Raw genomic sequence first — 14,016 nt, 5'->3', positions numbered from 1 at the left:
AATAGTTTTGCTCATAAGCACTTTCTGTGAAAAAACTTGGACAGGGAGTACCTAATTTTGGTTTAATATGATGAGTATCTATTGCCAGATATATCTTTATCCTAATATATCGTGCCTAATATGAAGTAATATCACACTTCACCTTTTTGAGGGCTAAAGTGAGTGACTTCAACAACAGCCTTGTTAGCTCCTTGCAGGTGTTTGGGTTTGCAGTGGAGTGTAATTGCTCTGCATGTTTCTGCCTCTTGCTTGTCTTTACAAACAAAGCAAGTGTGGATTCTCAAGTTGCATGAACAATCTTTTTTTAGACCCAGCATTGTCTCTCTTCCTCCTTCCATCTCCATAGGACATTTCCTGTGTTTAGCCCTTGACTATGTAATTCCCTCTGGCTAAGCATGGTGGAGGAAGGGCTGGTGTGTTCTGCAGTCACAGCATTTCCAAGCTGCCCCCTCCAAATGCGTGTACACAAGATGGTACATGAACCACTAACGTGCTGGTTTTCACAGCTGGTTGATGTATCTCAAGTGGTGTTCTGCAGCAAATCTGCTTTTTAATGATTTCTGTTAAGTACTATAGCTATTGAACCTAGATGTGCTGTGTACTAGATACCACTATAAATAAAGGTTGGTCAGCATGCTGCTGTATTCAGCAGCTTTGCCCTCTGGAGCTCTGACAGGCTTCTCATGAACGCTTTACTCTTGACTGTTCAGCTTCTGCAACTTCTGTTTCTCCTGCTTCTAAATTATTTCATATCTAAAAGCTGGTTTATCTGTATTTGAGAGTAATATCACAATGTTTTAAACATCTAAATATCAGGAGAGTCACAAAACTCTGCTTGGAATGCTTGTTCTTTCTCAGCTTTCTTTTTTTATATCCTGATAACTGAGATAAAGATTTAAAGGTTCTCTGAAATTGTCTAGTCCAGTAGCTTTTCAAAGGAGTACCAAGGGCTGACTTGTGATATCACTGGCTGGCTTGTTTATGTGTATTTTTTTCTTCATTAAAGCATTTCCAATCTCAAGAGTGTGGACTACAATGGAATAATTGAGGCTAGGCTGAGAAAGAATAATTTAGGTGTTTGTGAATATTAATGCCAAGATCAGAATGCTTGGTAAAATAAATTGATACTCTGCAAAGTTACTCAATTGGCCAGATCAGGTGTTGGCTGCCTTAATAAGGATATTTGAACTTCAATTATTATCACCTCGTCTTTGCTTGTGCTGGTTTTTATTTGGTACTTTGACACCCTTAGTAAAATTAAAAATCCTTTTGCATGGGAAGTATTCAGAACTTTCCCTGTTGGTGAGTGTTGCAGATAATCAGTAACCACTTTATCTGGCAGTATCTCTCATATAATCCTGACACTCCCTGGCAGGCAAGTCTGTGTTAGGATGTGCAACTGCATTCTGTTCAGTGTCACTAGAGATGTGTGATTGTGGCATGAAAAATTTAGGTATTCGTCCATTTCTTAAGCAAAACACTCCAGCTTCTAGATCAGGAAGGGATACTATTTAGTTTGTTCATGTTTCACTGCTGCTTCATGTTAAACCATAGATACTTTTGGAATAGGAACCTCCAAACTTTTCCCTTTTGCCCATCAAACATTTGCCTGTTTTCAAGCTACTGAATCAAAAGTCTTTGAAACTAAATTTTATATAACTGATGGCAAAAGACTTTTTTTCTCCTCAAAACCAATAATAATAGACTGATATCTGCTTGAATGTTGCTATGCTAATGAACCTGGAAATGTGTTGTATATTACTGATTATTTTCTGGCCCACTGTTGGGCATGCTAATTTTGCATTCCTCTTGCTCACTTCTAGGAAGAAAACTATTACCTTTAATCTATTAAAAAATACTATTTTAGTATGCTTTTCTTAGAGGTTATGCTCTCCTCCTACAAAAGCTCTTGTACTTTTGGGGCTTATTGAAAAATGAAAAGAACTTCTATTAGAAAAGTTTCCTGTTCACCTCCGCTTGGGTGTCAGACTTTGATGACCGTGGACAGGGACCATCAGGGACCTTGGGCCAGCCCAGCTGGAGTGCAGCAGGCCCTGGCATGCTGTGGTAGAGGACACTTGTGCATTTCTTGGCTGTGTTATTGACCATAAGTGTTTAGATGTGCTCATCCTCTCCAAGAGGATTCTTGGGTGCAGTTCTGGGTAATCATTCATCTGATTCCAAGACCTCCCTGGAATGTCTCTTTCTGTATTAGACCACCCTTAACAACCCATACTTTGATGAAAAAATGATGAATACACTATTTTTTTCTAGAGTATGTTCTGCTTTATTAGACATATGCTTTGGTTTGCTTCAGTTTTGCAGTAATTTATATCTTGCAGGGCATTTTGGTGCATTTTGGATCTGTACCCTCCATTCTACAAAACAGCTGTTTATTTCTTAATTTCTGGACACTGGTGTGTCCAGAGTATGGAACAACCTTTTCTGTGAGAAACCAGGCAGTACTTTGCTTAGTCTCTTGGTAGTGTACTTCCTATGCCTTTAAGAATGCTCATGGGTTTCTTAAAGCAGATGAAAAATAATCAGTATGTTGAAATAAATGAAATCTCATTGGCAAGAGTGATGACACTGCCAAGTAGGACTGTTCCAGTTTGCTGTTCCTCTGAAAAACTGGGTTGTACCAGATGTTAACTGAGTATAATGTGGACTTAAAAGAGGATTAAGGAAGGGATAAGTGTTGATAGTTCACTTGCTGTGTTTTACATCATAATACCTCTTCAGCAGAGGCTGCAGTCACTCCTGCCTGTATTCAGGAGAAATGTTTAAAGCAAACCCCAAAGCCTTGCTGTGCTACAGGTCTGGCCAGTGTGGTGTCCTTGCTATTAGAGAATGGAGAGAATTAGTGTATGTGTAGAGAAGGGAGAGAATTACAGTGCATGTGTAGAATAATCTTCCTCCTGTGCACCTTCACAGGTTTTACCATTCCTGGGATGTCCTGCATCAGATTTTGTTTGTTATCTGCTGTTGAATGTCTCTCTGATACATTTATCATCATTCTTTTCCCTCATCCACCAGGCATTTGACTTTTACAATGGCTTATCGTTAAATCAGTTTTGCGTGGGGGGGAGGATCCTAAATTTTCACTTACTGAAATCAGATTGTTTGCTATCTGTTGAACTAAAGGCTTAAATAAATCATTTTTCATATCTGCGAGTCACTTAGGATTTTGTAAGCGTCACTCAGCTGCCAGAAGCAGTTCTGTCACCAATTGAGCTGTGGCTGGGAGAGGAGAGAAACAGCTCAGGCTGCGACTGGAGCGTGCCCAAGTCAGAGCTTCACTGGGGCTGAGGGGTGGCAGGTCTTGAGCAGGGAGTGGGATTGACAGTGCTGCCACAAAGGGTGGTGGGTGATGGCAGTGGGAGGTGAGCAGAGCTCTCCAAGTGCCCGAGGCAAGGCTGAGCACAGGAAAGCCATGGCAAATGGGATTTGGCTTTAAAATGCAGGCAGGAGAACAAGTGGCATGGGCAAGACATCTGGATGGGTTTTGGGAGGGGTAGCAGCCTGGTTTCTCTAGTGTTATTCAGATACTGACAGATGTTTCAACAAACTTAGATTTTTCACCTCCCTATATCAAAATCAAGTAATTGATTCAAGTGGTATGGAATACAGTTATTATATTAGGACCTTGTAGAATTAAGTGTAGCTGTAATTGTCTCTTGGTAACGTTTTCTTTCTGATCTGTCTTTCCTAATGCACCTGACAAAATCAGTGCAATTTATCCTTGCTGTTTTTCCCTGGGAGAAATTTGATTCAGTCTTTTTTTTTGTTTGTTTTATTTTTGAGCATCACATTTCTTTTGAACAGTTTAGGATTCAGTGATGGTGAATTGAATCTTAAATTTCCTTCCTGTGCTTTTTTTTTCCTCAGCTCTTCTGAGATCTTGCATCACTCTTACTTTCATGATGTTTGTGTGCCTTCACAATGCTTCAGCTGCGAGACAGATAGGGGTGTGTTGTCTAGTAATGTGTCACTCAGCCTCCTGGAGGTCTGATTTCAGCAGTGACAGGCTATTAGAGCAAATTGTGGCAGTCTCTGAGTGCTTATTTTCTAATTGCTCAACTGGTTCTTCAAGGTCATTCCGGTGTAATCAGGCAGTATTGTTTAAACTGTGATTCCCTCTGTCTTCATGCTTTCTGCTATGAACTATGCTGTGCCAAGATGTTGCATGCCTTATTCTCCAGGAAAATCAGTGTTTTGGAGAAGGTGGGTTAGTGTGACAGTAACTCCCAAGAAACACAAGATATATTTCCTTATATATTTTCCATTGTAAATAAAATTCGTAGTAAGAACCGAAACACTTCACACACAGACACTTGTCATTGTGGTGAAGAGCATTTTGTACATTCAGAAGTTCTTGTCATCCATGTCAGCCTTCCTTATGGCATTTACCTTCACAAAAATAGCTTTATAAAACTCAGAACATTAAAATCATTAAAAAGGGTACTGAGGAATGAAAAAAATAAGGCTTTTTTAAATAAAGAAAGAAAGTTAGGGTAATCCAGAAGTGACAGTGCCTAGCTTGTCACTTCCACTTGAATTCTCTGCACACAGTGTTACATCTCTCAACATATGGCACAGTAACTAGATTTTGGATGGTCCTTCTGCCATTCTCCAGTCTCTGGTTACATGAAGAATTTAGTGCTATTAACTAACTTTGTCATCTCTGGCACTTTCTTGTTGCAGACTTTGGATAACTGCAATTAGTGTTTTGAAAGCTTAATAAAAAAAATAATAAAAGCAATTATTTGCTCCTCTAGTACTAGTGAAGCACAAAGCAAGCATTAACATACTGAAATTATTAGTGCAACTCTGAGGTCCTTGAATTTCCTTAGGACTCTTGGCTGAATGTCATCCACTCTTGGTGGTTTGCTAATTTTTCACTTGTCCATTTTCTCTGTACTGTTTTTGTCTTTTTTTTTTTTTTTCTAGCAGTGTTTGCTTTGAAACAGATCCTCTAATGCATATTCCATAAAGGCCTTTCACTGGGAGAATATCTTTTAAGTTCCTCCCTAATTAACATGCAAAAAATAGTTCTGCTGGTTTTGCCCTGACTTTAGGTTATTTAAGCTTTTTTCCTTAATGCTTCTATTTGTTTACTTGCTGTACCCTTACCAATCCTGACATACTCCTTCCTTATGTGCCTCAAGAAAAGTATAAAAACTACAACTAAATCCTTTTTTTCTTCCCTAATTATTTGTGAGACTGTCTTGTAATTTTTTCCTGTTTTTAGCTTGCTATTGTTTGAGCCTCATTTGGACAACTTTTACAAGATTCTTCTAATATTTTCTCTAATATGTTATTTAGCCATCTCTTTCCTTGCCTGTCATGTCATTATTCATCCCCACTTAAGTCTTTCATTTTTTTGTGATTTTTTTGTTTCATCTAGGCCTCACATACAATGTCTTATATCTCATTGTCTACAGACAAGTTTTTGATGATTCTCTTTGCTGCCTCCTATTTGTCTAATTCCTCTCTTTAAATTCCTTGGTGTTTGTTCCTCTTGCAGATATTTAGGTCAGTATTAAATTCTGGGGGAGGGTTGCACTAATATTTTTAAGCAAATTCTGCACAATGCTTAGGATCAAGAGATGCCTTTTCTGACAGCTCTTTCCATGACACAGTCATTCCTGATATTCCATATTTTGTCTTGGCTTCCTGTGACATTTAGTGGATAACAAAAACCTCCCATTGTTTTTGTCTTCACTTTTGTAGCATTTCTGAGTACCTTTGGCTTGGTCACTCAATGCCTGCATGTTTCAATGTGATGGCTCATGTATTTCTCATTATCACTGTCTTGAATGTAAAGAAGGTAAATGTACTCCTTTAATGAATAAGTAATGGCTTTGGATAAATTTCTCTTTTTAATAATTTTCTCCAAGAAACTGTTTTTAGCTGCAGGTAACTGTTTCATTCTAAACTTCCATACTGGTTTCTTTATTTTTGAACGTATATACATGCCAATAACCAGTGGACCTCCAGACTGGAGGATATCTTTTCTTGATGAAGACTTGTTTTTATCAAACAACCCTTATTTTTTCCAATGTTTTGGAAGTGTCTGAATAAAAATAGGGAACTTGTTCCACATCAGCATTTTTGTTCCCATAATTTTAGACCTAAGATGCTTGACTTGCATATGAGGGTTTCTTTCTTAAATATATACTCTGGAAAGATAGCATAGGGTATGGAAGTGAAGTTGTGTGATTTCTTATTGGTATTTTCTCCAGCAATGATTTGACAATCCCTCACTTTGCCTTTGGAAAAATTCAGCTGAAGGCAGTGGCTTTGCAGTAATTTCCCTGTCTCTGAACTGAGCAGTTGGGAGTGCTGTGAAATGCCTAAAACTGAAGGATGCTCCTTTGCACTGAGGACAGCTCCAGGCAGAGTTCATGGTTTGGGCACAGGGCAGAAATGTTTTCTGAATCCTGTTAGTACAACACACAAGATCTGGGGGTTCTTGATCAGTCAGACTGGTTTTATTGTGGTCTTTAGAGTAGTCTTAGAAACACTAATATCCAAGAGCAGTAGGTGGGAAACTGGAGGGCAAAAAAGAGTTTAGAAAAAGCATGTGAAAGGTGGAACAGAGGCATGAGATACCTGATACCTGAAATTCAAAAGCTCAACCAGTGCTTAAGAAGGAGAGACTAAAATAATCAACTGACTTTATTTCTCCTTTCCCATTTTTAAAAAATAAAATGCCATTTCTTCAGGTTGGCATGTTCTAGAGCTTTTCATTGTCACTGACTTGAATTCATACATTGTCTTGACTTTACTCTTGATTTAGTGTCCTCAAGTAGTGCTGTGGGAGAACACTTGGGGCTTGTAAAAGGCATTTCATTGCTGTGTGGTGCAGTCTCTGTGGCACTTGTGTAGAAGAGATCTCAGAGGTTTCATGAGTTATAACCTGGGGCAGGAGGGAGGCTGCTGCAGTGGAGCAGCTGAATGCCATTGGGAGCCTTGCTGTGGAAAACTCTTCTGGTTAACACTGCATATTTTTCTAAGCAGTATAGTATTCAACTTTCAAAAGGCAAGAATCTTTGTTAATTGTTTTGATTTACAGTAGAAGTTCAAAAGCTAAATGCAAGCAATCAAATACTGAAGGAAAAATGTAGTTTTGCTTATGACTTTTCTGTTTTCCTGTATCAGTTCTTTCAGCTCAGAGTTGCTACTGAAACAGCTGTAGTGCAAAAGTTGAAAATCCAAACTTTTGCATTTGCAGAACTTTTTTACAAAAGAAAAGGAGATTTCTGTCTCTGCAGTTGAACGATGATTCAGATTAAAAAGCTGTTGTATCAGTCTTCAGATACTGAGGAAGATTTTGTTTAATTTTTATAGAGCTCTTTTAGCAATAAATTCAACTATTGTAATCAATCTGTTGTTATTTTTCCAGGTTTCACTAAATGGTACACAGTTTACAGACAGTTCTGTTGCATCAGAATTCACAGGTGTTTCTCAGGTATGTGCAGTCAAATTTTGTGGGTATGTATAAAAGCAGAATTATTTACTAATGGGAAAAGATATTAAGCAGTATTAAAGGTACTAAATCAAACTCTTCAAAAAGAATGCTTTGTGAGATTGGGATGTTGCTAATTGAAGTCAGTTTCTGGTTATCTCCCATTTGAGCTTTAAAAAACAGTGGAATCTTTTTTTTTAAGTCGAATTTTATTGTTATAGTACGCTTGAAATTGGGCCTGGATGTTAAAAAAATCTATGCAGTTTTATGGTAATAAAGTTATTCTTGGAAATAAATCTAAATACATAGCAGAGATGCAGTTATTTCTGTTCCAACTTGTCCTACTTCCAGCTTTCATTTATGAATGTTGCATCTGAACATGTTTCGGAGACAAAGTGAGCCTCGGTATTTTCTTGCAGAGATGCATCCCACATTTTTTGAAGCTTGACTAGTGGAAAAATATTCTGCTTTTCAAAAAATGTGTACTTTGCTCTGATGACACTGAAGAGACATACAAAAATGTGACCTAATTGCAAGCTCTCCTAATCCAGCAAGAGTTTACTGCTCATGTTGAAATGGTCACATGAACAGTCACTGCATTCATCATGCTTTAAATAAAGAAGAAACTGCAATTTATAGCTTCATTTTAGTAGGACAGAGTCATAACAGAGATGATTATGATTTAGATTTTGTTGAAGTTTCTGTTTTGATTCTTGATTTGCATTGTGTTCTCAGAACCAAAGGCTTTAATTTGAGATTCATATCTCTTGTGAATACAGGCCCAGTGAGGAGATTGTTAGGGTTTCACTGAGTGTGGCCAAAACAAAGACTATTGTTTGCCGTGGTTTTTTAGTGATTGTGGTGCAGGTTTAAGTTACACACACACATCTTAGCTTCTGAAAGTCCCTGCAGAGTGGCTGAGGGGTATTTGCCATGACCTTTACCTTTGCAAAAGAGTAAGTGTCGGGTTGTCTTAGCTTCTGAGCTTTTACATTTTTGTCCTCTTCCTGCTTGTTGGAAGAAGTCCTGCAAATGATGTTCATAAGGATTTGTCTGCAAAATAGCTATGAAGATGTCATCATTCCGACAGGGACTCACTTGATCATGTCTTTAAAAAAAAAATTATTTAAGAAAGAAACTTTCAGGGCTAAGGGATAAGCAGCCATGGCCTTCTGCACTCAGGGGTTTTAGGCATGAATGAGATCTTCAGCTGAGTGCAGGTCAGCCAAGAGCAATGTCTAACTTGGGAGATCTGTTGGTGCTTGTAGAGCCTATAAGGAGTTGGCCAGTCCTGGCCTTTCAGCTGGCAGAGGGAGTCTTCCTACATGAGAAGATTTTCTAAAAACCTGCAATAGACTCCTGGAGAGATTGTGTTCTTTTTCCTGTCTTAGTGCTTAGGTACAAATTCTAGAAGCAGCAGCAGTGAGCAAAGGTTAGCTGTTCTTAATAAATCTGTTAAATTTCTCATGAACTTTTAAAAGAGAGGAAGATATTTGTGGAGATGAAATCAGTCTGTCTTTTGGGTTTTTATGTCTAGAATTCTTAGTTTTCCTTTCCATATTGCTGAGTCTGTCAGTTTTACAAATGTGAAAAACACAAAAATCAGTGTTTGTAATGCTCTGCTGTTGTTCTTTAGATGTCAGCACTAGAGAATTGGTTTGTTGTTGCTGTGAAGACAAGAAGACAGTGAATTATAGTTTAGCTTGAACTGATCCTTTGCCCTAAAGAACTATTCACCTGTACCTGTGCAGTTCAGCCTTACAAGATCTTGAAAACTTTTTTTTTGTTAATATTGAGATTGGAGCAGTATTAAGAGCAGTGCTTGAATTACTTAGAGTTTGCTTTTTCTTTGAGAAAGAATTAAACTATTTTGATGCTTACATACAGAGTTAGCAGTTGTAATAAAACTGGGCAAATCTGTGATTCTGCCATTACATGATATTTTGTTCCAATCATCTCTTGTGTCTCATAAAATTGGGTTCTCTTTGTCTTGTGCTGCCTAAGTTGTTTTTGACTTCCAGCCTTGGTGAAGAATCAGCATTGCATGGCTGAGACATAGTTTCATGCACTATAGCATCTTAGAAAAGAATTTGGGTTTTGAAGTATCTCTGTCCTTGTAAGTTGCCAAGTCTACTTGATTCAATAGCTGACAGTGAATTTTAGGACCCTGCTGATTTGTTTTGTTGAAACTGATTTAAACTTTTATTTTGTAATAGGCTTAGCTTAATGTGACTTTGTTTCAGGTAGTATTATAAAAGGAAGTGTCACAGAGCTTCAAAGAAAAGATATTTTTCTTTTTTATCTGTAAATGGTGACACTAAAAGTAAATATCCCTTTTTTATTTTACTTGCTAGATTATTACATCTAGGCCAAAATATTTTAGAGGGAAAGACTGTAGACCATGCTCCTTGAAAACATTTCTTTCTAAATGGGAATGTATTAATAGTCAGAATTGTTTGCCTTATGGATATTCAGACTGCTGTGTTTGTTGAGACACTCCAAGTATTTACCATTTGATAATGACTAGCAAAATATGTGTGTTGTTTTATGGGGGTTTTGTTGTTAGTTTCAAATATCAGAATATCTTTTCTGATGTGTATTCTGTGAATAACCAGTTATCTATCAAAACCTTTGTTTGTAGACACCATTTACCTTTGGCTTGGGCCAAAGGGCACCATATACAACTGGCGAGCATTGTCTTCTTTGTAGAAGTGAACGGAAAGATACTTCGCTTTCAGAGAGCGGCATCAAGAATTCCAGCAAAACAGCACTTTCCACATCTCCAAAAGCAAACAATATGCTGCATCTGCCACTGTGGGTGTGTCCAGACTGTCGAAGAACAGTGGAAAAGGAGGAGAGGCACGCTACAATAGAGCAGTCTCTCGTGGTAAGTTCAAGTTCCTCAGTAGACTGAGAAGATGCTTAGTTATGGCCTGCATGTCACTTTGTGCTTTGGAACCACTGGAGCTGTAAATGTTTAAAAAGCATTTTAGGTGATTGTGAGTTGGCTTTATTTAAACTGAAGAGGGAAGTTGTTCCAAAAGTGAGGAGTTCTGGTTCTGAGTTGAGTAGTTTTAAGTAGAGCAGGGTTTGGATCTGTGTTTTACTGAGGTTTTTGCTTTTAATTAATTGGATCTCAAGCTTTGTCCTTATGCTTTGTACTTAAATACAATTTCTTCTACTTTTACCAACATGAGCTTACTGATTACTCATTTTTCTATTCTGTCTGCTCATACTGTGTTTGCCTCTCTTTGTGAAGTAAACTGTCTAAATTTTCCTTGTTCTTTCAGTGGACTTCTTGAGTCACTGCACTTGCACTGACACCTTCCTGCAGATTTCTGAGTTTTGCTGTCTTTTCTTTCCTGTATTTTTAATAAAGAAACACAACTTTGCATAGCATGAATGTAACAGTTTCTTAGTCTTGGTAGCACTGCAAGTACCAATTTAATATGTGGTGCTAATATTTCAAGTTGTGAATCAGCCTCCTGTAAGAGCTGTGCTTAGTGTTGCAGGAAGATACTAAAAGTTCATTGACAGGTCCAGCAAAGCCTCATTAGAAATAAAGTGTGTTATACTGCAGAACCAAGTCTTCATGACTGCCTGGGAAGTCACATACTTGGGATAATTGGAAGTACTGTTGATTCCAGCTGACACCTCCTTGCAGAGAGCTAACAGGCTGTGCACACACCCATAGGCACATACAGGTTTTTATTTCAGTAAATCACTGTGAAGAAAGATTGTATGGAGGGTGTTGTTAAGCTTCTGTTAAAAGTATGGTTAAAGATTTTTTTGTGAGGAAAATTTAAGAGTATATCACTTGTATACAACTTGTGTTTCCAGATAATATTGCTATTAACAAGGGTGGTAAACTAATCAAAACAGGTTGCATCTAAAGAAATTATAGTGGTGGTATAGTGGTAAACACAGCCTAGAGAGTTCAAAGCACAGCAAGACCGAGGCACATTATTGTTCAGTTGAGTCAAATTTTTTGACATGTTTAAGGAACTAGTGAAGAAAATGAGTGTCCTAGATGTGCAAGGAAGACAGGATTTACTTCCTACATGTTTTGTTAAGTTACAGATACTCCAAGTGTAAAGAAAAATTCACCTTGGTTTTTTTTTAATTTGGCAACAGTTTTCTTTTCAAATAGTAATTTTTAAAAGCAGATAGCACATAGATTTTCCAAGGTTGAAAGCTTGACTTAAAAAGGCAACCATATGAATTAGGTGGCTAGTCAAGTTAGAGAAGCCAGCTGGGAAAAAAAGAAGCCAAAATTAGCTTAAAAAGTTTTTTTTTATGAGTGACTGCAAGTCAGAATACAGGTGGTTTGCTGTAGATGTTCCTGTGTTCAGGTTGCTGCTGCTCTCATTACCTTGCTTGGTAGCAGCTGCATGCAGGCTTGTTCTTACCTATGTCTGCATCCTGATCCAGGATTTGGGGCACAAAAAAAACCACCTTCAGTCACAGTACTGATGTGAGAGAGGTGGCAGACTGGAAAGGAAATCTGGTGGCAGACTTGGGAGGGCACAGGAGAGAAGCATGGCATGTGCTGGGGCTGGAGCACAGAGAAGGGAGAGAAACTGCAGACCAAAATAGCAGCAGTCTTGGGCAAGTGGTCTGTGTCATCTGCTGGAATTGAACAGCACTGCACAGGAGATTGCATCCATCTCCAATGGCAGCAGCTTTCTGACATCCATTGCTATGAAATACTATGTCTGGCTGTTACAAACAAGGAGATTTTATCATTTTTACTAGAAGGGATTGTTAAACTCCGGAAACCAAACATACTGTTACACAGAGACTGAAGAGATAGTGTTGGTTTATGATGAAGTGTGGATGATGCAAGCCTTCCTTTAACTTAGTTCATTGTTTATGCTGAAGTACATAAAGGTGATAATTATAGCCAGTGTACTCTGGTCATTAGAAATGAAGCTTTGTTTGTATCATTGGTTGTCTCTGTTCATCTCTTGCATTTATTAGGCTTTTGAAAGAGTAATTCTTTGTGCCTGATTGTCCTCCCAAAATATATGCAGCACTAAGAGTTGCCACTTGAGTATTTGCCTAATAACATTTCAGACCTCACAAACTGGGTTATTTTTTTTTCAGAGCCAAGATTTCCTTTTGCACATGCCTCTTGGAAACAGTGGATCACAGCAGGAATCTGTAGGAGGAGGAAGAATAACTGTTGGTGCACAGACAGTGCCTGCTGCAGATCTTAGCAATTCCTCTCCTTCAGACATAGCATGCAACTGTGAGGCCTGTAATGAACGCAGGTAAGAGCTGAACTCAACCTCAGCAGCACAGTGGTTGTAGCCAGACTTTGGCAGTGTTGTAGCTTGTTTGTAGGTGTGTGCTTGAAGTATTGAAACAGTAATTTCTGGATGCCAGTATTTACCCAGTTTCATACTTTATTCTAGGCATTTTCAGATGTACTTTTTTTTTTTTCTGGAATAGTAGAAGTCAATACACTTATGTGATGCATACAAACAGAGGGTAATTATTTTTGTCTTTAAATGCAGAGAAAATTCAGCAGAGCCTGAACGTGAACCTCAGCAGCTACAGAATTACTGGTCTGAAGTCAGGTACATGGTCCGGTGTATTTATCGTCAGGCTGGGACCCCTCTGGCAGATGACCAAGACCAATCGTTGGTACCAGATAAAGAAGGCATGAAAGAGCTGGTGGATAGGTATATTACTTCAAATAATTAATTATATTAATTCTAATTTATTCTGTTTCATTCAGGATTTTTCAATACTAGTTTGAATGCACGGGAAGCTATTAAATTAATATGCTGTTTGCAATAGGAATATAAATGTATAATTATGAAAGGGTCCCAGAACGTTATCCTTTAAAAGGCCTTATTCATAAGACAGTGTTAAGTTTGAATTGCCCCATGTGAAAATCTTACCTTGTGGAACTAGCCTGAGTTAGTAGTAGTAGTAGTTAGTCTGTGCACCTTACTGTGATTCTAATACCTGGAAGAAATATTATAAAAATAAAGAATCTGATAACTAGATGAGGCAGATGCCAATTTCATTCTCATTTTAGAAATCACAATTGTAGCTTTTTAAGGTGTTGAAGTGAAAATGGGGTTAATGAGATCCTCAGTGGTGGGTTTTCTGCTTTTAAGAATAGTGTGGCAAACCCTGAAGGGCTCCAGTAGGATCATTTCAGTTTCTCTCTAGCTCCATGTGTGGTCAAGGAGTTTTTGTTCTCCTTGGTTCCATATCTGCTTAATGTATTGAGATCTGAGCAGTTTGACCAGCTATAGTTTTCATGTGCAATTTCTAGTTGAACCTAAATTCTGGTGAGGTAAAGACACATTTGAAAGAGAAATTCATCTAGCACTGCTCTTAATATGACTGCACCCCTGAGCTGGCTTCAGCAGGTAATTAAATAAACATATTGCACTTTGTTTATATAAAAACTGTTTGGTTTCATATGTGAGTTGTGTACAAGCAAAGCAATATAATGTCCCTCCCTATTAGTCACACTTCGTTTATTCAAGTGATCAAAACATGCAATATAGGCTTGGAAATCAAAG

The 14,016-nt window shown here is 38.1% G+C and overlaps 1 protein-coding gene across 3 annotated transcripts in view; it reads left to right on the top strand.

Annotated features, from left to right (window-relative positions):
• Positions 1–14,016, top strand: part of FAM193A (family with sequence similarity 193 member A) — a 76,873-nt gene that overhangs the window by 24,067 nt on the left and 38,790 nt on the right. For all 3 annotated transcript variants that reach the window (XM_064418856.1, XM_064418857.1, XM_064418859.1), the window contains exons 2-5: positions 7,409–7,474; positions 10,113–10,358; positions 12,578–12,744; positions 12,991–13,158. In XM_064418856.1, the coding sequence (XP_064274926.1) occupies positions 7,409–7,474; positions 10,113–10,358; positions 12,578–12,744; positions 12,991–13,158 (647 nt within the window). The remainder of the gene's footprint in view (positions 1–7,408; positions 7,475–10,112; positions 10,359–12,577; positions 12,745–12,990; positions 13,159–14,016) is intronic.

This window comes from Passer domesticus, chromosome 4 (genome assembly GCF_036417665.1).
Source record: "Passer domesticus isolate bPasDom1 chromosome 4, bPasDom1.hap1, whole genome shotgun sequence".
NCBI lineage: Eukaryota > Metazoa > Chordata > Aves > Passeriformes > Passeridae > Passer > Passer domesticus.
The sequence above is the reverse complement of the archived record's forward strand: the minus strand, read 5'-3'. Positions and strand labels throughout refer to the sequence as shown.